The following is a 25402-nucleotide window of genomic DNA, read 5'->3' as shown; positions in this document are numbered from 1 at the left end:
CGCCGTTCCCCTTCGCTCCTGTGCCAAAGCAGCCGCCCTCCCACTCACCTTCGTCTTCGCAGTCCCCCTCCCACTGCGGCACCGCAGCTCCCTGCCAGCCGTGCTCCTGCAGGACTGACTTTCTTCTGTTACTGACTCCAGACTCCTCCAGCCAGAAAGGGGCCCCCGCGCCTGGTGCGACGCCCCCTCGCAGCTCCCCCAGCGCGAGGAAAATGGCCGATAACCAAGGTAATGACGCCGAGCCCTCGCCGCCAGCGCCGCACGCACCGCGGGCAGGGCTGGCACAGAGCTCTGCCGGCCTTCCCTGCTGCTTCTTAAATATTAAAGGCTCTACCCGCCACTCTGGCATCCTGGTGCAAGCTGGTAAAACACCTGAAGTTATTCTTGGGCCTTGAGAGTGCCACACCAGGGAGCGTGGCGTGTAGCTCGTTAATGTTTGAGCATTCTGGGAGCTGAACAGGGTTTTAATGTGGTGTGTTACAACATAAGCTCTGTGGAAGAATTTAAAACAACTGGTGTTGGGCATGACTGAAAAATGCTATGCTAATACATCAGGGCAATTGATTTCATGGGAATTTCTCACGAGCATGAATGTATACAACAGAGGGATCTGAGGTTTTCCTTACCTGTCTGTAGCTGATACACGTATCTTAGCCTTCACCTGGAATTACCATTTTGTACATATACTTACCCAGATCTGAAACAGAAAATCACAAGTCACAAGATCTGGAAAAAAATTTGATTAGGAAAATGCGATTTTTGGATTGAAATGCCATTTTTTTCACAGGCAGGAGCAAAATGTAATTTTTCTGATAAGAACTCTCTTGTCACTGGCTATGGCATTTAGTTGCAGATTCAGTTCAATAACTCCTAGAGATCTTCAGGAGTATAATAATTGTTTGTTTTCCTTCCTCTTTCTACTCTCTAATTACTTTATTTCATAGTTGCAGAAGGACTACTAAAGGACACACCTGACTGAGAAAACAACAGCTTGTCCTTGGATGCTGTTTATTTTATTAATATATACACACACTGAAAATCTAATTTGTAAACTCTCTACCTAGGATGTATGTGTATATGTGGGAGCTCCTCACATGTTCAGTAAAATTACTCTGCCACTCTTGTTGTTCCAAACAGAAAACATAATACTTACAATTATCTGAAATTTCTGTATTAAAACTGTCAATAAATGCTGATTTATGTAAACAATTTAGATCTGCAAAGAGTATAAATCTTTTTGTTTCCATCTGGAAGTGTAAATTTACTGTTTTCAATTGCCAAAATGCTCACACTAAAAAATGTGTAATCCCACAAGCTTTAACTTGTTTCGTGATCTTGTTACTGTAAAGCAATACTAAAGTGTACATGGACTCCATTTTCATTTCTGCTCTTTTGAACTTGTCAAACAAGAGCATCTCCAAACCTTTAAATGACCACTGCTTCTGCCATGACACCCAAGAAAAACTACTTGTGATGATTTTGCATTGTATAACAGCTCTGCTCTTTGAACATTTTTTGAACAAGCTAATCAACTCATAAGAAGAACATTATGCAGCTAATCCTAATTACTCTGTTAGCTGCCTGCTTAAATTCTTGTAATCCAAACACAAATAATTTTTTATTGGATTAGACAGTCACATTTTCCTCTTGATGACAGATCTACCAGCAGACAAGGGAATAGGGCCTGGTGATGGTTTTGCAGTCCAGATAGACACAGTTTCATACTTTCTTGTAGCTAGTGTAGCAGTCAGTGTTCATGCTTGCTTTATCTGATTGCCCTTGAATGCTCTGCATAATTGTGTAGATTCCTGTCTCTCTGCATCTATTACAGCTCCTAGTTTAACACTTGGGGTAGTCTGCTCTGTAGACAGTCAGCTGTACTCACATTGCATCAGCAATTGTACTGCAAGTCACAGAGCCACCGAGCGAGTCAGGCTGTGACACTGGTGTGATTTATGTTGCAGGAGAACCCTGCCCAGAGAATGGCAGAAGCCCAGGCTCGGTGTCTACACACCACAGCTCTCCAAGAAGTGACTACACCACCTATGCCAACAGCAACCACGCCGTGTCCAGCAGCACGGCCACGCCGCCCGAGGGCTGCGCGTCGCACAGCCTGCAGAGCAGCGACGTGGTCATCCACCGCAAGGAGAACGAGGGCTTCGGCTTCGTCATCATCAGCTCCCTCAACAGGCCTGAGTCTGGCTCCACAATAAGTGAGTAAAGCAGCTTTTCAGTTCATAGCTCTCCAAGTTTGCCCCAAATAAAATTTAAAAAAATCCACTGTCGCTATAGGACACAGAACAACGCAAGTGCGCGCACTGCTGCTTTCAAGGTGAAGGAAAGGGAAGTTTATTTTCTGACTCTAACATTTACAGTTTTCTAAAAGTAACAGTGAAAGTGTCACACACTGGACAAACTAACAGTCTATCAAATTTCTCTTCCTCTATGAAGGAATGCAAAACAATAAGTTATTTACAGAAAGTGTGAGAAAGTTCATTACAAGAATGCTTAGAAAATCTTAAAAAAATCAGGGCAACACTCCACACCAATAGTTTATTTAAACCTATCTGCTAATAATTTATCACAGCAGAGATTTAAACTGAATGTTTAAACATTGTTTAAACAATGTTTATTCAATGTTTATTCAGAGGCACTGCTTGTTTTGTATTCAACAAAACCAAAAGTTATTCTGTCCTCTGGAGCCCTGTGCTTCCCACATTTCTTTGGCTATCAGAGTAATAGAAGATTCACTCACAAAGTAGATTTTGTCAGTTACTGTGTCTCAAAGAGACACTATAAGTAGGGTTATGTGAATAAATTATTCTCCTACATGCAACTGAATTAGACTTTTTTAAAAATCAAGATGAAGTTCAGCAAGTTGAAAAAAAGCTTAGAGCACAGCAAACCCTATGAAAACAGCTGTCCAATTATGGGACTGCAGGAGCAACTAGAAGTTGGGAGAACTTCTTAAGTGCAGGTGATGAGAGGCTGATTTAACTGGGTGAAGACAGCATCAAAATTACAGCTGAGTATGGGGGATAGGTGTATCTCTGTGTACTCTGTAGTGCTGCGGCGGCAAGATCTGCCCTTAATAACTACAGCTCACTTTCTGTTCAGAAGACTGATTTTCTCTGTGAATCAATTTTATTGCTTTAATATAGACATCTGGTGCCACTTGAGCTGTCCTGGGTACATCCAGGGAGAGATCAGACAGGAGTGACATAGGACCTACACAAGACTCAAACCCAGGTAGTGGCAGCTGCAGGCACAGGGGCACCTTTGGGTCTTTCCAATGACATTTGACCCTGAGAGCTGAGCCCTCTGGAAGAAGGAAGCAAAGAAGGCTTTCGACTGAGAGACATCCACATGCCCCACCAAATAATGCTAACCACAACTGAAAAAACAAAAGAAGGGAGATTTATCATTTTTCAAGTTGAAGCCTAGTACAATGCTTTCCCTACACTAAAATATGTTTTGAAGGAACTGGTTTTTTGCCTGAAACTGGTTCCTGACGAAATAAAATCACAATTTCAACTTCAGGGCCAAACACCATTCTTCTAAATTCATACCTGAAAAGCAGCCAAGAGAATACTGGGAAAATCTTATCTCACAATAGCAAGTTACCTCAGAAAACTTTTTTGCAGTATTTCATGATCATGCAGTTATTAAAAAAGTTGCTTTTCATGCTACCTCAGCTGAATTTTAAAACTCCATGACTGCTGGAATTAATATTGTAACAAAACCATAGCTAATTAGCCTCTTGGGACTCTGAGTTTTCACATTACTGAATATAATAGCCAAAGAACTGGAAGTTGTTTTGCAGAAGATCAGAAAAGAAAAAAATAATCAACTGTGGTACATATATGTTAATCAGTTAAGTCAGTCATGATTTTTTTCATGAAAATTGTTTTATTGAGAGAATTTCTGGTTGGGGCAGATGGAGAGGGAAAGGGGAGAGAAAGAGAAAACCAAACATTCTGTGACTGGAATAGTCTCTTGAAGACTACAGACCCAAGTTCAAAATCCTGCTTTGCCTCCTGCCCTCCAACTTGTTCTTTGAGTACTTTTCTTTCTTCACAGGCAACTGTGTAAGGAGTGATTTTTGACGCTCAGTTGAACACCTCCAATAGTAAAGGGAAATGACAGCCTGCTGTGGAAGTGACAAGAGAATTTAATCAAATAATAACTGCATGGAATTTCAGTGATCCCCAAAAGTACCAAATCCTAAGTTTACAAGAACGGTGAACAAAAAATTACATTTGCTGTAGACAGTGACAGAAAAGAGAAGAAAATACCCTTCCTATATAAATTCTGTTACACAACTGTAGTAGGAAAAATATCTTGAAAATTCCATCATCTGTCATCAGTAATTAAAACAATCTAAAAATTATTGACTCTTTCTAGAGTAAGAGAGGTTATTTTCTCTACTTAATATTTACTTGGGTGAAGTCATTTAAGCTTTATTAACAGGAGCATAGCCAGTAGATTGAGGGAAATGATGATACCCTTTTACTCAGCACTCACTGGCATCCTTTCAGAATACAGCATCTAAGTTTTGGGCCCTTTGGGAGAAACTCTCCTGAGGTACCTTCTATCTTGAAATAACACAAAATCCTTTTATTGAAATGCACAATCAGAAGTAGAAAGCATACCAACAGTAGGAAAATATCAAATGGATATAGGAATATCCAAAATATATGATACATCACTATCAAAATGTGGACCTGCATGACACCATGCTAAGTACTCATTCTGATAGCAGCAATATCTTAATTGGGTGAGATATTGTGCTCTGCTTCCAGTGTCCCCTGTTTCAGAGGCAGGGCACTTGTTGCCAGCTCCTGTGTCCCCATGTGGAACAGAATGATGCTATGCAGACATGCATGCACAGAGTAATGTTAATGTTCTAATTGCAAAGCAATTCTGAAAAATTCAAAATGGGCAAAATAGGTCAAAAAAGGGGGCATCATGTAGTGCCAGACACTGTTAGGAGGAGCAGCACCCAGGAAGTTGTCTCACTGGGAGCATCCTCAGGGCAAAGTGAGGAAGGGTTCCTTTGATATAAGAATGTTTATTTCAATAACTCTATTCCCTCCTCTACTTTCTTGCAAAAGCAAAAGACTTGAGGTCTTGGAAGAATAGGTATCATCACCACTATTACTCAGGAAGGCAATTAATTATGCACTGACAGTATTTTCCTTGTTGTTGAAATCACACTTACAAACTGTGTTTTACAGTCCAACAGATTACAACAGCTCTTGTGGAGTGCAGGAGCAGGCACTTGGTGTCACCAGGTGCTTCAAGCCCTGCTGAAATTGAGGCATCATTCCAGCAAGGCTGCTCCTGGATACAGAGCTGCAGGGTCATTGGTTTGCTGCTCTGCAGTTGGCCTGAAGCTGGAGGGGTTGCACAAAGCTGTCCTGTTTGCCAGGAGAGTTTGCTCTGTCTGCAGGACCATCCCATGCAGCCGCAGTGCTCCAGCTGAGTCTCAAATCCCTTCTCCACCCTCTGGTGGGTTGTGGGCTGCACTGCTCCCTCACCGCCTCCTCTTAGGAGTTCTTCATGCTCCTTTGACCTGAGAATGAGCCATGACAGGCTCAGCAGCTCCCAGAACTACAGATGGAATTCTTTTTCCAAGAGGTTTAGGGTCCTGGTCAGCTTTTCTCTCGATATGGTTTGCAAGGGGTTTGTTGTTATTCTTGGTTTATGGGCCTGCCTTTGCTGTGCAGAAATATTCAAAATACTAAATGCTGCTTTTTTACTATTGATAGACACAGAGTGAGGACAGACTACAGTCATAATTAGGAAACACACTATTTTTTCACATTTTGTGATGGGCAGCACTGAAATAGCTGTCAGTTTGATAAATTAACATTAATTACTTTGGAGCCAGCCTTTAGATATGAATGTCATTTTTCCTTACTGGTACTTGCTTAAACATCCAATTCTTGGGGCACACTTATTTCCTGTGTCTATAATGGTAGAAATTTTGTTTCCCATTTGTCAAGGCATTGCTTGGGATGTTCTCTAATCCAGCACAGGGGATTATTTTGCACTGAACTACAGTTCTGATGTGGGGAGATCAGGAGTTGAAAACGAATGACAAGGATTGAATGAAGAGATTTTACAGGGCAAAGCAGGGGCATAGGAAAGGTCAGCCATGCTTCAAAACTGTATCAGTAAAAAGAGATAAAGTGGATAAATAAAGAGCTGTGCTTGAGTGGTATATCCTGGAGCAAGTCATTTTGCCTAGTGCAGCACGCAGAGGATCTTGGAGTGCAAAGAGATTAAGGAAAGAAAATACACCTGTCCAGGCTCCTGACCTATTTCTAACAAAAGGATTAACTTCCACTGCCTATAAAATATACTATTGTGCCTTTCCCCAGATCCTGTTCCAACATTAAAGGGGAATGTGGCTCTCATTCCTTTTCCACACATGAGAAATTACAGCTAAAATACTTAAATTTAAGTAATTAATCTACACTATGCATTACATTTAGGGAAGTATTTTTAGGGTATCAAGATAATTTCACTATCTGCAGCCTATGGAAAAGCACTTGCAGATTTCTGGAGGTGACCAGAATGAGATTTATGTCCCAGAATTTTATGGAGTTAACTTGTTCCTGCCTTCTTTGTATCTTTTATATTTTTTTTTTTATTTTGCAACTTCCAATGAAGTTGGAAAATTGGCAATATTTCCAGGAATTTCACTGTAGCAGGTACTGTCAATTAGCACAGTTATAAAGTGTAAACAAACTGAAAATACAGGCCTAATCAATAAAAAATTTTAAAAAAATTAAAGACTGTGCATACTTATTATGATCTTCCTTCTGCGCTTTGCAAAAGAGGAGTTGTAGATTTAATTTGCCCCTACACTGCATGTGCCAGTGCCTGCTGGATTTTGAAAACAGGATAAAACAGAGTCTAATGAAAGAAGTTTCTTTCATTTCTCAAAACATGCAGTCTTAACTAACAAAACATAAATCCAAGCTAAGCCTCTGCTGACTGCAGAAAACAGCATTCTGAGCAAGTCCCATTCAGCCCAGAGTTTCTTTAAATTCCTTACAGTTTAGAGCTAAAAACCAGTTTATTGATCAGTGATAGCTGTGTGATCTGTGTTTGTGCAGCAATTTCACCTCTGCTTTGCCTGGGTAAGATGGTGGTTAGGGACATAATTTTATGTGACCAATCCTCAAATTCTAAAGGATACAGAGCTTTGGAAATTAGGATGTCTGTCTATCCCACCTAGGACATTTTTGGAGCATAGCAGTGAAAACCCACCCACAGTGTGCATCCCCCATGGAAGATATTTGCAGTTTGTGGGCAAGGAATCTGGATTCTCATTTCTATGCAGCTGTGATACTCAGGTTTGAGCTGTTCTGCCTCCTCAGCTACAAAAGCACACTTTCTAAGTATGTTTAAGAGACAGTAAAACTTGCAGCTGAAAGAAATTTCTGTGTGATTTAGTTTCTCAAATCAACACAAGCAATTATCATAGTGAAAACAACCTTAAGGGGTCAAAGAAGTTTTTAATATCATCAAAATACATTGCTGCAGTTTGCAGGCATGAAATATTCAGTTGTCTATTTGATATTTTTTGGAGATAAATAATGAAGGATCTTAACTGCATTACTCCCTTCTCTAGATGATTTCTGTCCTCCAGAAATATTCCAGTGTATTTCTGAATACATCATTTGGATCTACAGGTGCTGCTCATGTGTTTTCAAAGAACAAACACTGTGAGTTTTCTTAGCAAAACCCATCAATACAACCAAAGTTTTTCTAGGAATTCCACAGGGCTCACTTTACTGTCATTAAAAGCATTAATTAAAGTCTATGAGTTCGATTATTTTTTCTTAGATCTTCAGCTTTCTAAGGTATGTGCACTCCTTACCACTTAGCTTTCTTAGGCAAGCAAATATGCTCCATGACAGCACAAAATGGGATGTTTCCATTCATAGCTTCATTAATCTTATAAAGAAAAGGGATTAATTTCACATGCAACTATGCAGAATGCATACTTTTTCTATTTTCCAAATAAGTGTCACACAAAATATCCTATCCATATCAGGAAAATATGTTTTAGCCCTGATGGAAAGTCAACCATACTCAAGTTTTCAGAAATTTAGATTTTTCTATAGCAATGAAATTACAGGTGTTTATATTTAATATATTCTTCCAATTAAAATCTGATATGCTGAAGCCTGTCAGTTGAATGAAAACCTTTGCATGTTTAGAGAATTGAGAATATAATAAATATTCATTTGATCACTGTGTAACATTGAAAAGGACAGCTGGCTCAGGAAGGCTCATTTGCTTGGCTTATTGTCTATATCTGTTAACACTAGAAAACATTGCAAGAATTTATCTGCCAGAGGGTTGTAATAGATAAAGTAGAGGTTTGATTTTTTTTTCTCCTTAACTGATACTTTTTGATATTTAGCTACTATATAGAGGGGAAAAACTGGAGAGTTGCTGTCTAAAAAACAGTTTCAACAGTTGTGTCTAGAAGGACTGAATAGATGTAAAAAAATTACTGATGTAAATCAGAAAAGCTTTATATATGGTCATGTTTTCTTAGAATCCACTCCTTTTTGCTTGTGGGTCTTTCAAATGAGGAGAAATTATTTTCATATTCAAAAAGCAAGAGGCTAGTAGATATATCAGCTTGTTGAGCTTATTCATCAATGGTCTGGGTGAAAGGACAGGGTGTACCCACAGCAAGTTAGCTGATGTTACAAAACTGAGAGGAGAGGCTGATACACCTGAAAGCTCTGCTGGCCAGACCTGGGCAGTCTGCAGAGTTGTGGGGACAGGAATTTAATGAAGTTCAAACAGGCAAATGCAAGGTCCTACATTAAGAAAGGAATGAACCCAGGCACCAGCACAGGCTGGGGATGACTTGTGGAAAGCAGCTGTGTGGAGATGGCCCTGGGGATCCTGCTGGACAGCAAGTGTCCATGAGCTGGCACTGTGTCCTTGTGGCCAAGCAGCGCCGTGGTGTCCTGGGGAGCAGCAGGAAGAGCATTGCCAGCAGGCAGAGGGAGGTGGTCCTGTCCCTCTACCTAACCCTGGTGAGGCCACATCTGGGGTGCTGTGTCCAGTTCTGGGCTCCTCAGTCATGAAAGTCATGAAACAACTGGGGAGGGCCCAGTGAAGTGCTAAGGTGTGGTAACCGCGGAATAATTAGCATGGACTCCAAGATTGCAGAAGGCTGATCAATTCCTTTATTCTCTGTCCTATATGATACTATAATAGACTATAATCCTATATTATACTGTATTTATTAAGAAGCTCGTAACCCTTACAGACAGTCCCGTACAGCTTTGACCTCATTAGTCAATCAATCCAAACACCATCACCAGTGTCCAATTAAGAAATCTGTTTGGTAAACAAATCTCCATAACACATTCCACATGTGCACAACAACAGGTGCAGCAAGTAGAGATAAGAATTGTTTCTCATTCTTTTCTCTGAGCTTTCTCACAGCTCTCCAGGAAAATCCTGGGACAGCTTTGTGTCTCTGTTCAGAGGATATGTGATTGCCACACTAAGGGGGTGATTAGGGAACAGGAACATCTTTCTCAGAGGAAAGGCTGAGAGAGCTGAGCCTGTTCCACCTTGAGAAGAGGTGGCTGACAGGGGCTCATACCATTCCATACAAATATCTTGAGGGTGGGTGTCAGGAGAGTAGAGCCAAACAATGGGCATTTGGAAAAAACACAGAAAGTTCATTCTGAAAATCTTCTTTCCTCTGAGGATGACTGTGCACTGGACCAGGCCCTGACAAGGTGGTGAAATCTCCTTCTCTGGAGATATTCAAAACCCTTGTGACAAAATTCAGTGCAATTTGCTGTGACTGAACCTGCTTTAGCAGGAGGTTAAGCTATGTGATCTCCAAAGGTCCCTTCAAACACCCTTCTGTGTTTCTGTGATATATGGTGTTAGGAGCAGTGTCTGGACTCAGCAACTGCTCTGGGTTGGTGTGCAGCTGACCCAAGCATATGGACACTCAGGTATAATGACACAAAATTTGTTCTCTGTTCTGTGACATGCAGGTGTGGTAAGGATATTAATTTGAATCATGGAGAACAAAAGTGAGTGATTCTTATCAAATATAAATATAGAGAAAAATGTAAGTTTCTGAAAGCAGACCTTATCCACTTTCTAAATGCAAAGATTTCCTTTAAATCATTTTGTCTTTAAATTTTTAAATTTAATTTCTCTTCAATGTGCTAAGTGCTGCTCATTGCATGATTAAATACATTCAGGGAAAGCCTCAGCTGCTACAGGCCAACTCTGTGTCAGTTTGTGCTGTTATGGTGTAAATATCTGAGCAAGATTTAGGAGGTGAGATTAATGACTTCAGATATCGGAGAAACTTTGGTGCACTCAGGATTCAAAGTCATGAAATTGTGAAAAATACAGTGCAGAAAAGTAACATTGTATTGCATTGTGAGATCTTTTGCATTGTAAGATCTTTTGTTAGATAAGGTTTCTGCAGCATTGCTACTCTGCTAGATTATTTTGGGTCTAGGATTATACCCCTGTCTTGAAAGGATATCACTCCTATATCTATATCATTCCTGAGTATCACATTTTGCATTACTTGATAGTACTAGAGAAAAAGACTATATCTATTTTTGAGGGCTGTGTGGTTTGTATACATATAAATTCATTCTTACAAATTTCCCATATTTTCAACAGTTAAAAAATATGTATTAGTCCTTGTTTGCAGTAATTTTTCCCTTGCAGTCTCGTTCATTGTATAGTCTAAGAGAACCTAGAAATCAATTGTTCTGCAAAGGGGCAGCTTGTTTTCTACTTTCACTTTTAGCAAACTTTGTGACTTTTTTTTTTAAAAAGGCATGAATCCAAGTCTTTCTGTATAGCCTGCTAATATTAAATGCTGCTCAGGTAGCTCAGTGTTTTGAAATAAGGGGATCAGATTCTGTGCAAAGTCTTATCCAGGCACAGGCTTCCACTCTTTAATACATACATATGTTTGGAGAACAGCTTGTGGTGAATTGTTAAAAGAGGGATGAATAGTTCAGTAAAAATTTTTAAGGGCGGTAGGAAACATTTACCACTAGTCAGGATTTTGGGACTTCCTTTAAAAGGTTACATCATTAAATGCTCTGCTCAGATAAAAATAAGACCCAGAAGATGCAATTTAAGAAAAAAAAGTACTTTATGTTAACAAAACCTTAATTAAATGCCAGACATGGGAGATTTCTTTCCAAGAAGAGACCTGCCATGCTGGGAGAGACCCAATAGCCATACAGCTCCTTGCTGTCCCTTTGCTGTGACCAGCAGCAGAGAGGACAGCACATACAGCAGACAAGACCTTTCCCAGGCATTGTGTCAGCTTTTACAGCCAAGGTTTTCTGATTTATTCAGAAATAATAATTTGTGTGTACACCCCTATAAATTGGTCTAATCCCTTTTTAAATTCTTTTCTGCCCCTCCAGAAGGTTGCCCCAAATTCTCTTTTGGAAGGTGTAGACAGCGAGTTCATGGACAATTCCTTTGAGCAGAGGCTTCTTTTCTGCTTCTGACTTCCATGCTCCCCTTCTCTGAATCTTTGTGACTTCATTGCTGTGCTTTCTGAGATGAGGGTACTGAAGCAATTAGCAATACCAAGACTTTAGGTGCACAGCATTAAATAGCAATAGTTTGTTTCACTTGTTACTCTTTTAGAACTCTTAGTGTCATATTGACTGTTTTAATGAGTTTATGTTTTTAGACAAGTAGGCACACATTTCAAGGTCCCTTGAGTGATAATAATTAATTTAGGGCTCATATCTGCTTAATCTTAGGCAGGGTTATTTTTTCCTTACTTGCATCATCTTGCATTTCTTTTCATGAGATCCCGTCTGCCACTTCTTTCAACCCACTCCCTACTGACAGTTTACAGCTCTTCCCCACTTGTTTTAGATGTGACCATTCTGAACAATAAAAATTCTCCATTATGGAAATTCACAGTTCATTTCCACCTTTGCTCCTTAGCTTTTACCTCATTAATCCCCTATGAGAGTAGTTCCTTCTTATCCCTTTGAAGTAAGTATTTCACTACCAAAGGCTCTCTCTAAAAACTGGAAGTTTTCTAACATATTTTAACATGGGGGTTTTTGTGAACAATCAGATAATCTGCATCCCTTAGAAGAATTCATGCTTGTAAAGAAAAAGCCCTAAAAAATCCTCCCCTCCCAAGGAAGCATTTGGGACCATGGCAGCCAGGATTTTGTGGCTTAGGAGGGTGCTCAGGCAGAGTCCCACTGGGAAGAGAAGCAAAGAACAGAAAATCCTCAGGATAATATTATCCTGAGAGGGAAGGAGCCAGGAGATAAATGTCTCCTCATATTATCTAGAAATGTGCATGAACCAGTTTCTGCTGCGTGGCCATGAGCTCCTTTAGTAAGTCCCCAGATTTGCCCATAAAACCCTATAGAGCATAGCAGTGTAACCTTGAATCCAACAGAGATTCAGATTCCTTCTGCAAAATTTTCCCGCCCCCTACTTTGCAGCAAGATCAAATGGCAACATATGGCACCAATACAGCCTGAGAAGAGGAACATTAAATCCCCAAATAGCAAAGTGGAGTAGAAAAGGTACCTTGACAGACACAAGTTTTCATCTGATGGTCACCTACTGTCAATCCTTTCATAACACAGCAGAATGAAGGGAGTTCAGGGGTACCAAAACATTTAGAGTAGGTACCTTTATCAGGAAGGTGAAGACCATTAGGCTTAAAGGGAAGAAGAAAAGAACACCAAGTTCCTCCTCTTTCTGCCTCCCTTCCTTTGTCTCAGGATTTGGATCTGAGCTGGAGTCTCATGGCTCTCCCACCTCCAGCTTCAGTTTCAGCAGACATCTCAAACATGCAGACATCTGCTCTATTCACTTGGCAGGTACAAGAAGTCCAACAAAAAATTCTTCTGCCAAATTAATTGGACTTCCCACCCCCCACCCTCCCACACCCCTTACTACTGAAATGATGTCTCTACTTAGGCTAGCAAAAACATCTTTAGGTATGGAAATGGCAAGCATGGAAACTTTAGTTGTGGCATCTCTACCATATTTCCCCTTCTTTCTTACTACCGAAATTCTTACTTTTTTACATAAGACAGTCTCATTTTTAGATCTCCACTGATACACAGTCAAGACATGACAATTTCAGACAGATCTTTTATTGCATTTGCCAGAAACAGGCAGATTTTAGTATTAGTTTAAGTGATTCTTGCTGATGCTGTAAGAATAGGTTTGATGAAAAAAGTGCTTTGTAAACATAAACTGTTTAAGAGTGAAGTTACTTTTTTATTTGTTTGCTCACTGATATGTATGTATGGCAGTTGTATGTCTTCATTAAGGGCAAAATAAACGCAATTTTTTGTAGAAAGTGTAGCTATACATATTTAATCTATTTTAAAACATAGAAATGTTTAGACATTGTAGCATAAATTCAGTGCTTGTTTCCTAAGCAACAATGCATTTCTGAAGTCCATTTGCTGTGTCTGCATTAGTAAAGTTGTGTTTAAATTTATATTCATGCCTGAACCATAGTGGTAAAGAAGAGAATGCACTTTGATTGTGGCTTGCACTTCAGAGTACTCACTTATATTTTCAGTGTTCCAAAAATTAATTTTAGCACTGTAAACAACATTTACATCCATACTAGAAACAAAAGTCATTTTGAGGTATGTCTTTCGTGACTTTATATCAGATGTGCAGTCTTTGTTAGTCACCATCAGTAAATGTTTATCAAGGTGCTGAGAAATTTCTTCTGCAGCAATGTATTCTGAACACATCTCCTGTTCGAGCTTTGGTTTATATGAGCATTGATAACCTAGATATTTCCAAAAAATGTGTTTGAACCATCTTTTGTTTCATTTTTCCAAGTTCTCTGTAGATAATTAAATGTTAAGGTTATACTATTTTTGAAAAAAGAAGCGCACTGGTTTTAACACCAATTTAAAGGTGGATAGTGAGGCTGAGCTGCTTTGTGCTGTTTTCCAGGACTGAAGTGTGGGACTACAGAGGAATACTCAGACACCATTAGGATATTAATAGACTATATAGTCATTTAATTGTGATAAGCATATTTATGAGTACTTGGGACAAAGAAAAATAGCATGCTCTTTGGGGAGCCTAGAGAAAATACTCAGCTATAGTATATGCATTTAGTTAAAAAACAGAAAATAATAGAGTAGAAGCACTGGTCAAAAAATCAAGAACAATATTTGGAAAATTTAATGAAAATTGAGAGAAGAGACAAAACAAGAGCATGGATGGAGTAAACAGAAATGTGAAGAACCACAGAGGAGAGCAGAAGGAGAAGTTTTGTTCTGTAATGTTTTAAGAGGGCTGAGATCTTTTGATGTAGTACATGTCTATGTACTCATAGCTAGCTGTCAATTCAATTCTATTCATTTATTATTAATACCCACTTAGAGAGCTGCACATGTCAATAAATCTTCATTATTATTTCTACTTATTCATAAACACATTTGGATGGAGGAGAACAATTCCATGTACCCCGGGCATTTTCAGTAACAATTTTTTGTATATAAAATAAATAATATTTTTGGTGCCTCTATTGCAAGATAAAAATAAAGAAGTTCTGTAAAACAGGAGGTGGGAGACAATTTATGACTGCTACTTATTGTATAAATTTATATCCTTTCCCTGTTTTAATGCCTTATTGTTTCCCTGATGTGCTTATTAGGTTGTTTCCTGCCAGGTTTGCAAAATAACTGAATTATAAACTTTGGACTTCATATGTATATGCCATGTGTATATATGCATCTGGATTTTGAATTTGTAGTGAAAAAACACAGTACTGTGTTACTGCAAATGACATTGCATAAGAATTTATATTCTTATATACTTTTACACAAGCTGCTTTTTAATTCATATAAAACTTCCTTCTAAAATGAACTGGTTTCCTTTCATTTGTGAACATGACCACTTGTTTCAGCACATGTTAACTGTTTCTATTGTCTCTTGTCTAGCTGTACCCCACAAAATAGGGCGGATAATTGATGGAAGCCCTGCGGATCGCTGTGCGAAACTTAAAGTTGGAGACCGGATCTTAGCTGTGAATGGCCAGTCTATTATTAACATGCCTCATGCAGATATTGTGAAGCTCATTAAAGATGCAGGTCTCAGTGTAACTCTTCGCATCATTCCTCAGGAGGGTAAGTCAATGGCCCTTAAAGACAGGAAGAAAATTTTAAGTAGCCTCCAATTAGCTTAAATTATGTCACCACTTGAAAGAGCATCTTTTGTTCTCCTTCCTCCGCTGTAACGTGCAGCACACCAGAATTATGAGCTTAGAACTGGCTCAGATAGGATCTGCATTCTTGAAAAGGTTTCCAGTTATGAAAGGGGTATTTAAAGCAAACCTGGAGAAACCTGACAGAGAGAGAGAAAGAGGATATTAAGGTCTTTTGCAAGAATTGTCTTCTACATGGAAAAGCACTCTACAAGAGAGACAAGTTTTGAGTTCATTCCTTTATATCTTGCTATAAGCCAAGCCAAAGTTTGACAAAGTGATTCACAAGAGACTGCAATGGTTGTCACCAGGCATGTTCGGCCACCAGCTACGTGTGACAAAAAGTGATGTGAAGGAAGAGTTCAGATTTGGCAGTTTCCTTCATCACTATCACATAGTGATACATCACTGTAAATGCACAAGGCAGGAAATAACTGAACCCTAAATTATCTCATTTTTAGGGTGAGGATAAGGAGATAGACTCATTATTCTGGTCATTGCTCCACATCTAATCAGTGAAGATCTTTTGATGTTGGTTCCTTGAGGTTTGGGGTTGATTTCAGGGCTTTTTTTAGTTTAACAATGTGCTACACTGCTGCATGAATTGTACCACATTAATGAGACCATGTCTTTATGTCTCAGCAACAAATACCGGTAGAGCTGGGAATGACACACAGAAAGTAATGGAATTACTTAATGATCCATGGCCCAGTTAGATGGCCTTCACCTTATGCTGCTGCATCCAGCAAGGGGACAGGGAAATTGTCTGACACTGGTCACAGTCTGCAACTGAGAGAACTCATCTACTTTGTTAAATGAATTCAGTGAAGGGAAAAACACAAACGTACACACATTTAGAATTCACTTCAATTAGCACCCTTATAATTACTGGAGGTCAGCTTTACAGGCATCTAAAACAAGTGTGTTACTTCATACAGTCCATGAAGTTTGTTTAAGCCTCTCTGGTATCGAGGTTAAATAACATCATTAATAGTTTAGTGTTAGAGATGGATACATTAAATTAGAAAGAAAGCAGAGGTGCAGCTGACTTGCAGTAGTACAAGATGTTCTCAGGTGCTAGTGATGAGAAATCATCTGTGCCAAGGCACAGCTTCCCTGTGTGACTGTGTGACATTGGACACCTCATTTGCCTTCTGATATTAGCTTCTCAGCTTAGAAAAATTGGTAAAAAATCTAATACCTCTGTAATACACTTTCAGGTAAAAAATACCATATAAATGCAAAGCAGTTTTAGAAGCAGCTCATGGTTTGACCAGTTCATCCATAGTTATGAGAGTAATGTAGAAATGAGGGACAACATTTCCAATCTTCCTCTCTAAAACTTGCAATACAAAAGAGACTTGCAGATGCAAAATGGGCAATTACAGCCTTAAGCATAGTAATTACACAGACAAGTATTGCTTATGCCTGCATGAGGAGTGTTTTAAGTGCAAATATACAAGCTTTTTTTGACAATTAATCCTAAATTGAAAATATTTTCAATAAAGTAGCCAAAATTTTTTATAATTGTGGGCATAAATTAGTTAAGTAGAGAATATGTACCCATAGGGAAAAACTCACATGTTAAAAGTTTAAAAATAAACCACATGAAAATTAAAACTAGATTCAAATGTAAAACTACGCAAGATCTGTATCATGTGTAGCTCTTGCTGTTAGGGATGCTCAGCCATATGTGTGTGTCCATTTTGTTTGCTTTGCACCATGCCACACTGGCCTCACTCCTTCTGTTGCAAGGAGGAATAGCAAAAACATATTTGCCTTTGCTGTTGATAATGCAGGAACTTCGGCAGTGCTCTGTCCTTGTGTGGGCAGAGTCTTTCTCATTTATGCATCCTAATAGGTAATGGTGAACAGGACTGTGCTGGTGTGTTGGAAAAAATACACTTGATATGAGCTCAGTACAAAATGAGTCTCCCCCCAAGTCCAGCAGGAAGCCTGAATGAAGATTGGCATCTTTTATTTATAGCAAAGCAACAAAACCATATTTCCTATGCCAATCTCTCTGACTTTTTGAATTTTGTGTTGTTTGGAAAGAATGATTCTGTTTTTCTGCACCGTTCCTATGTGGAACCTCAGTCATTTGACATAACACAGTGAAATAAACTATCAGTTCAAATGGTTAGTCAGAATTTTTTGAGATTGGGTTTACTGTTTTACTGTTCACAGTCCCTAAAAATTTAAAGACAAAAAATTCTTGATAAGCTCAAAGACAGCAGGACCTAATATGTTCCTAACACTAAACACCAGTGGTTTAGCTTTTGTGACACGTCTATCATCCCACTGGAGAAAACAGTAAAATGTTCATCCTCTCAAAATGAATTTTTTTCAAAATGGAAAACATTTCAAATATCTTGTAGCTGTGCTAAGGCACATGAAGGACAGGGAGGTCATTCAGGACAGCCAGCACAGCTTTACCAAGAGTAAGTCCTGCCTGACCAACTTAGTGACCTTCTACAATGGAGGAACTACATCAGTGGACAACAATGGACAAGGGAGGATCTACAGGTCTCACCTATCTGGACATCTGCTAGGCCTTTGACATGGTAGCCCACAGCATCCTTCTCTCTAAACTGGAGAGAGATGAATTTGATGAGAGGACTGTTCAGTGGATGAGCAGGTTGAGGAAAGAGATTCTGCCCCTCTACTCTGCTCTCATGAGACCCGGCCTGGAGTTCTGAATGCAGCTGTGGGGTCCTCTGGACCTGTTGGAAGCAGTCCAAAGGAGGTCATGAAGGTGACCAGAGGGCTGGGGCACCTCTCCTATGAGGAGAGGCTGAGCAAATTGGTGTTGTTAAGCCTGGAGAAGACAAGGCTCCAAGGACACCTTATTCTGACCTTGCAGTACTTAAAGGTGGCTTATAAGAAATATGGGGATAGACTTTTTAGCAGGGCCTGTTGTGGTAGCACAAGTGTTCTTACAGCTTTGAACTAAAAAGGGACAGATTCAGACAGATATAAAAAACAGGTTGGTTTTTTTTTTATGATAAGAGTAATGAAACACTGGAAGAAGTTGTCCAGAGAGGTGGTAGATGCCCTATCCTGGCATTCCTGTCAAAATTCAAGGCCAGGTTGGGCAGGGCTCTGAGCAGCTTGGTCTTGTTAAAGATATCCCTGTTCATTGCAGGGGGGTTGGACTAGACAATCTTAAAGTGTCATTCCAACCCAAGCTCTTCTGTGACTCTATGATTCTATCATTCCATCATTCTGGGATCTGTAAATCTATGCTTTAAAAGAATATGTGAAACGTGGAAGCAATTTCCCTTGTTCAGTTGTGTTTTAAATAATGACAGTGTCAACCAGAATTATAGAAGTCACCAAGATTTCGGATCCCACAGACTATCAAAAGGAGACCATTAGGTTCAAATGTCTTAAAATCTAATTATAACCTGAGCGAGTAAAAGCGACAATGCATAAATTTGCCGACGTAGCGCGTGACCAAAAATTATCATTGTGTACCTTTGCCCTTTATTAAATGCTGCCCTGTGACAGGTGTTCCATCTCCATCTCCCCATGAAGCAGAGCTGAACAGCCCGGCCTCGGCACCCAGCTCGGAGAAGCAGAGCCCGCTGGCGCAGCAGCACAGCCCCATGGCCCAGCAGAGCCCCCTGGCGCAGCAGAGCCCCGTGGCCCAGCACAGCCCCGTGGCACAGCCGCCACCTCCACAGCCCCTACAGCCACAGGGACACGAAAACAGGTTCTGCACTTTCTCATTTCTTCTTTTTTTTTTTTTTTTTGGCCACTTGTATGTTAGTCTGCAGTCAGGAAGAATTTTTTTTATGGTGGGTTTAATCTCTGGTGTGTCATTTACCAGCCAATTTCTCGCGTGTAATTTATGCAAATTTATCTATAATGGAAATCAAATGGTAGGGGGACAGAAATTTTGCAGCCAGCTGTATTAAATGCTGTTTATAGAAAAAGCACACACAGGCTGTGGGATGAGACAAGTTGCTGTGACCTCCAATCAACACTATTTAGTCTTTGTATTATTTTTTAGCATGTTAAACAAGGCTGATTACACTCACTGTCTTTATGCTAATCTTCTGTAACCAACACATATCAAGATCCTCTTCCCCAAATGATGCTAGCTACAGGACTGCAACTTTTCTCTTCTGAAAATACATGAGTTCACTTGTGATTCAGACACTACACCCTCTAATTCTCCTTACTTAACAGATGTAGCACTTTCACTTGCCCAAAATTATTTTCTTTCAATTAGTCATACAAGGAAAATTACTTTGCCTTATATTTAATTGAGTACTTTCTCCAAAAGTGATCACCTCCTAGAAGACATATGTTTCTGACAAAATTCAATATGAAGTTTTGACAAAAGTCATTTAGTGCTACTGGAAGTCACTATTAAATATCAGTTAAAGTGGGAATTTTCAGATGGGAGCAGCAAACGATATTAATCAAAGTTCCAGAAAGAAATTCTGTAATAATTTTACTGAAAAGTGTAAGCTCTAATTGCTCATGTCACCATTTACATATTCAGCAAAAATTACAGTGCCTCCATCTGTGAATAAAAACATCATCTACTGATATGCAGCTGTGGCCATATATTGGGCACCTGCCTAGAGATGACTCTTTTTTCAGGAAAAGGTCAACTCTTGCTAGTTCACACAGTATTATTTTTCACTAGATTTCATAAGCTAGATTACAGCTTGTTTGTATAGCCGCATACATTTTTTCTTTACCAAAATAAGATTTCAAAACTCTTAGGAGTGATAGGAGTATTCGCTAGGCTCTTTTACTTCCAGTATTAAGGCTTAGTATCACAGGATGCCTCACATTAAGTTTGTCCTCTATCTTCTTTTTACAGGATCATGATACTGAGTAAAGAAAGTAAGAGGCTTGCATGTATGCATGCAGGTCTTACTAATCATGGCATCAGTCTATTTTAACCTTCTCAGAAAGTCAAAGGGAAATAGTTCTGATTTTTTTGTGTCTGGTTAGACATTCAGATTATTAAAACTACTGTGTTGGAAGATTAGCCATAATTTCATTGTAACAACATTAATAAATTAATGAAACTTTGAAACATATCAGACAATTTGAAACATTTAGATTCAGTTTACCTTTGTATATATAAATCAAGATAATCAAAAACAATGCTGTCACTTTTTCAGAGTGTAATTTTCAAAATCTCTTTCAAAGTCTGTGTGTGTCTCTGTATCTGTATATGTCCATGGACAGACACGGTCACTTGGTTGACTAAAAACTTCCAGTCTATTATTAAAGCAGAATTTGAAATGTCTATTTCCTGTACAGGAAAGAAATGTTTCCTTTGGCACCTAGGGAAGAGCGTAAGAACATTCACTTTGTGAACATTTTTGTTCAAATATAACCTAAACCACTATTACAGAATTACCTTGCTAGAAGGGTTCAGGACTTTCTTTGTGCCTCTTTAGCACACCACATGGCTGAGGTAGGGAAGTTTGCCATTAGGAATGTTCTTTACTTCACCCTGAAGTGCCATTGTGTGCTGATTTCCATGTGCTAAGGGAAATTCCCATCTGAATAAAGTAAATAAGTAGCTACTGTATCTTAGAAAGTCACATTTTCTTTCAAATTTTAGGACCCACCTCCTTGTAACCATTTACCAGCTAAAGCGATATTTTACTTGTTATTAATTCCTCATAACCAAATTTATTTTCTTTTCACCTTATGTTATTTCTGTGAATAACTACTGACATGAATTTACTGACATAGCTTTTAGCCACATAGCCTGATAGGGAGTGTATAATAAAAATAATACACACTGTAATAACAGATGTTATATCAAGGAATAGCTTTCATTAAAGAGGTAACAGCTAAGACAAAGAATTTATCCTTTTTTAACCTTAAGAAGCTCACAGTAATACTTTATGTCAATGAAAGGGGATATACACTGGACTGATATTCCACTTATTCTGTAGAAATATTAATTTTGGAAAAAAACACTTTATAAACTCAGTGAATTATTTTGTAGTGAGCATAATGGGTGTTTTCACATGCCGTTTCATCTTCAACATAGGTAAAGTGGGAATCAAGATGTTTTTCCTGTTCCTGTCCCTTTGAGTCCAATCCTGATCTCACTGATACAAGCTGGAAAATAGCACAGTTTGACCTGAGGGAAAATTGCTTATGCCCATGTTTCAAAAGTGCTCACTGTTTTCAGTTGCCTCAATTATTTACCCCTGAGAGTTTTGCTTCCCTGTGAAAATTTGTTCCGTGTAATTTTGCAGCCGGGCAGCTGGCTCTCACTCCTCACTCCCTATTGCATGCAATGCATATTCCTAATGAGGCCTGCTGCTCTCTGAAACTGAACCACTGTTGCCTCCCTCAGCTACAGGTCAGAAGTAAAAGCCAGGCAGGATGTGAAGCCCGACATCCGGCAGCCGCCGTTCACGGACTACAGGCAATCCTCCACGGACTACCGGCAGCCCCCGCTGGACTACCGGCACCCGCCGGTGATGGACTACCAGCAGCCACCCCCCCTGGACTACAGGCAGCCCCCGCTGATGGACTACAGGCAGCACTCCCCCGACACCCGGCAGTACCCCCTGGCCGAGTACAGGCAGCCCCAGGTACAGGCAGGGCTTGGGAAGGATGGAAGCTTGACAGGTCTCACAGATGTGTGTGCGTGGCAGAAAGAATTTTTTTTTAATGTAGAATGTGAAGAAGGAATAGAAATAAAAGCAAGTTTTGATATAGGAGAAGAATTGCTGAGACAGTCTAACTGGATAACCAAGGAGGCAAAGGGTGTGTTAGTTAGAAGGGGTTTTTATGGCTTAGAGCAAAGGATAAACCCACCTCAAACAAGATGTTTTTACCAAGCAGAAAGATAGCACAGGCAAACAAGTCAGCAGACATTGCAAGTAGAAAAAATGTCTCAGAATTTTCCATTGCAAGAAAACCGAAAAACAACTTCCAGCTTTAAACTGTTATGTACTAACTTTTAGTGATTGGAGAATAGTAGTTATGACAGGCTATAGATAAAAGTTAAGGGATAGATTGGTTCTACTGCATTAAGATGCTCAGCAAAGTCTATAATGCATTGTAACCCAAACTAAGTGTCTCCAGGCCTGCCTGCAGCTGGAGCTGACAGCTGTGGGCACAGGCTCTGCCACCCATGGCCTTGGAGTGCTGTAACATCTTGGATGGAATAAACTGCATTTTGGAGAGCTGCCTGGGGTCCCACATCCCTCATTTTGGCTCTTACAGGCAGACATGCCCAGAGCACTCCTACCCACACAGAATGCTGAAGGGTCTGTAGGGACAGGTCATGGATGCTGGTAAGGAATATCCCACTATGGAAGGAAAAGTCGCATTAAAGGGTTTTACTCTGAATTACTACTTCTCTGTAGAGGAAATTACTTCCAAACCATTAATATTTATGTATTAATGTGTGTGATCTGAAAATTAACATTACATTTATAATTGTGTGACTGTAATGTTAAATTAATGCCATTTTTAAGGTACTGGAGTGCTGAAATAAAAATTCGAACATAAATATCCTTTTCATCAGCAGAGGACTTTTTTCATTTTTGGCACATATTCATTCATCAGATAGTGGGTGTACTTAGGTCCGACTGCATTTCTACAGCATTCTTGAAAATTAGGATTTTTATCTAATCGGACTAAATAAATAAAGGAATGAAATTCTGACTGATAAAATTAAATTTCTGTTGGTAATAGTCTGGATGAGTAGAAACTAGCCCATGAAACTTGTTTCTTTGACATCAAGCATGATCTGACAAATTCAAAGCGATGATGAGTTAGATGAAGAGTTATGGTACCTTGGACAAGACTCCTCTGATGACAGATATTTACTGACAGTTTTGAAGGTTGAGGATTTAGCTGAAAGTTCAGACTTTAAAAAAGATCTTCCTTTCTCCTTACATAAAATCAGGAAAAACAGAGGTCAAAAATTATTAAACAGGAGACTGCAGACTTCTGGACACTATATGCTGGAACCATGTGTAGGTGGTTTGTATGTCCATATTTTCAAAACCAGACACGTAAACCATATCAAGAAAAATACTGAAATTCCTAAATGGAATCCAGAGAAACCTATGAAAATATTGTACATTTCAGTATATAAATAACAAATATCTATCCCCATGTGCATACCTTATAAGATGCTTCTTAGCATCTACAGAGATGCTTGGGTTGGCTCTTTCCCAGCATCCCCAGTTTAATTCTCTAATCAGTAGACTGCCCAACCCAAGCTTACTCGTTATTTTCTGCTACACTCATGGATCTTGCACTCTTGGCTGACAATGCATCAGAAGCTACATCACAGTTTCCCTCCCAGACCCCTCTATGGACCTTTGCTTATATCAAGTGAATCAATACATTTTTGAAGAGATCAATTTTAAAGTTCTCTTGAATGCATACCACAATGCCCATATAGTTAATTGTATTTCATTTTGTGTTTGTCTGTACAGGACTTTGATTATTTCACCGTTGATTTGGAGAAAGGAGCCAAAGGATTTGGGTTTAGTATTCGAGGAGGAAGGGAGTACAAAATGGATTTGTATGTGTTGAGGTTAGCAGAAGATGGACCAGCAGTAAGAAATGGAAGGATGAGGGTGAGTAAAATACATTGTGACATTTTTTTTAACATTTACAGATATTTTTGGTGATGGGGTCAAAGGGAAAGTACTTTTTTCACCTCTGATCAGGTTTTAAAAAATAATGCCAAATACCACTTCTAAAATAAGCTCATTCTGTAGGGACTCAAAAAATTAGTTGATACATATAGTAGATCCCTGTCATTTCCTTGCAAATAAATTTATTACTTCTGACTGATAATACCTTTTACCATGTTAAAAATTTTTGTTATTATTATTTTCACTCTTATCTAAGCAACTTAAAAATCTCATACAAAGTTTGGTGTTTCTTAGACAATAATAACATGATTAACATTTGGGTCTCTAATCACAAAAGCAAAGTGATCACTATATGATATCTATTAGATAACTATGAAACCTAAGACCTCATCTGTGTTGTTTTACTAATTTAAGCAATTTGTCTTTGTATTGTTTGCTAAATTTGTTCATTGATCTTAATCTTGTTTGTAGGGATCATGATCTTAAAGAAAAGCAAACACAGAGTCTGTATAGGAAAAAAATACCTAATCAAAATTAGAGACATTTAGTCTGTACAGTTGTGATTAAACACAAGGTATAACTTCATCCAAGCCTGCTGATACTTTGCAGAATTGTGAGTACACAAAAAGGAGAAGGAAAGAACATAGGCAAGACTACCAAGAGTCAACATAAAAAGTTGTTTATGTATCTAATTAGTACAGTCATGTTCAACCAATGTTTAATTTCAAAGATGGGCAATGAAAATTGTGTTCTGTACGTACAGTGGTAAGAACAGATTTTACAAATGTCATGGTTGTTACACTTATTCTGTTTCACAGCCTAAACAATCTGATCAAATTTGATGTCTTACTGAAAGTGCACTGTCTTTCTGTGTATAGCTCAGGAGTTTTGCTGTGCTTCAAATGACTTTGTAGAATTGTAAAACTCAGCTAGTCCTCAATTGTATGATGGAGCGCAAGCCCCTGGCACTGGCAGCAGCAGCAAAAGCAGTCCCTGTGTCAGGAAAGCCAGTGGGGCAAGCAGGCAGGCAACTGGTAATGGACATATAATCCCACTGCATTTTTTGTGTGAAATACAGGTGATTTCATGCTGCAGCTGGAACTTTAGCTTTCTAATATCTCCCCTGGTCCTCATTCTTTCCTTTAGTTTAGTATTATCATTGTCTGTTGCTCTTAATGAGAAGCCATATGCAAGATGTACATTAGTAGCTATAATGTGATTAAAGACTGAGAAAAAGCTGTGCTTTTAATAAGCTCTGGAATCACATGTTTGCAAACATATGACTAAGAATACAGAAAAAAATAAAAGAGCAACTTTGAAGAGGGTTCATTTCAAATAATAATCTGTATTAGGTAGAAAATGAACATTAAAATCTGGGCGTCATTTAAACAAACTAGTACTAAGGAATGAAGTTAGATTATTCACTTTGTGAATAGCCGAAATATAGAAGGTATTTAACATGAATAGGAGTTGGTGTTTTTTTTTAATTGCATTAGGAAAAGTTCTGCATGCT

At 39.0% G+C, this 25402-nt stretch overlaps 1 protein-coding gene across 2 annotated transcripts in view; it reads left to right on the top strand.

Annotated features, from left to right (window-relative positions):
• The window catches only part of MAGI2 (membrane associated guanylate kinase, WW and PDZ domain containing 2), a 704016-nt gene that overhangs the window by 638829 nt on the left and 39785 nt on the right, over window positions 1-25402 (top strand). For both annotated transcript variants that reach the window (XM_058806060.1, XM_058806061.1), the window contains 6 exons: window positions 142-228; window positions 1965-2213; window positions 15012-15197; window positions 18785-18989; window positions 21621-21861; window positions 23725-23868. In XM_058806060.1, the coding sequence (XP_058662043.1) occupies window positions 142-228; window positions 1965-2213; window positions 15012-15197; window positions 18785-18989; window positions 21621-21861; window positions 23725-23868 (1112 nt within the window). The remainder of the gene's footprint in view (window positions 1-141; window positions 229-1964; window positions 2214-15011; window positions 15198-18784; window positions 18990-21620; window positions 21862-23724; window positions 23869-25402) is intronic.

Source organism: Ammospiza caudacuta, chromosome 5, assembly GCF_027887145.1.
Source record: "Ammospiza caudacuta isolate bAmmCau1 chromosome 5, bAmmCau1.pri, whole genome shotgun sequence".
NCBI classification, from domain to species: domain Eukaryota; kingdom Metazoa; phylum Chordata; class Aves; order Passeriformes; family Passerellidae; genus Ammospiza; species Ammospiza caudacuta.
This window is presented reverse-complemented; position numbering and strand designations above follow the sequence as displayed.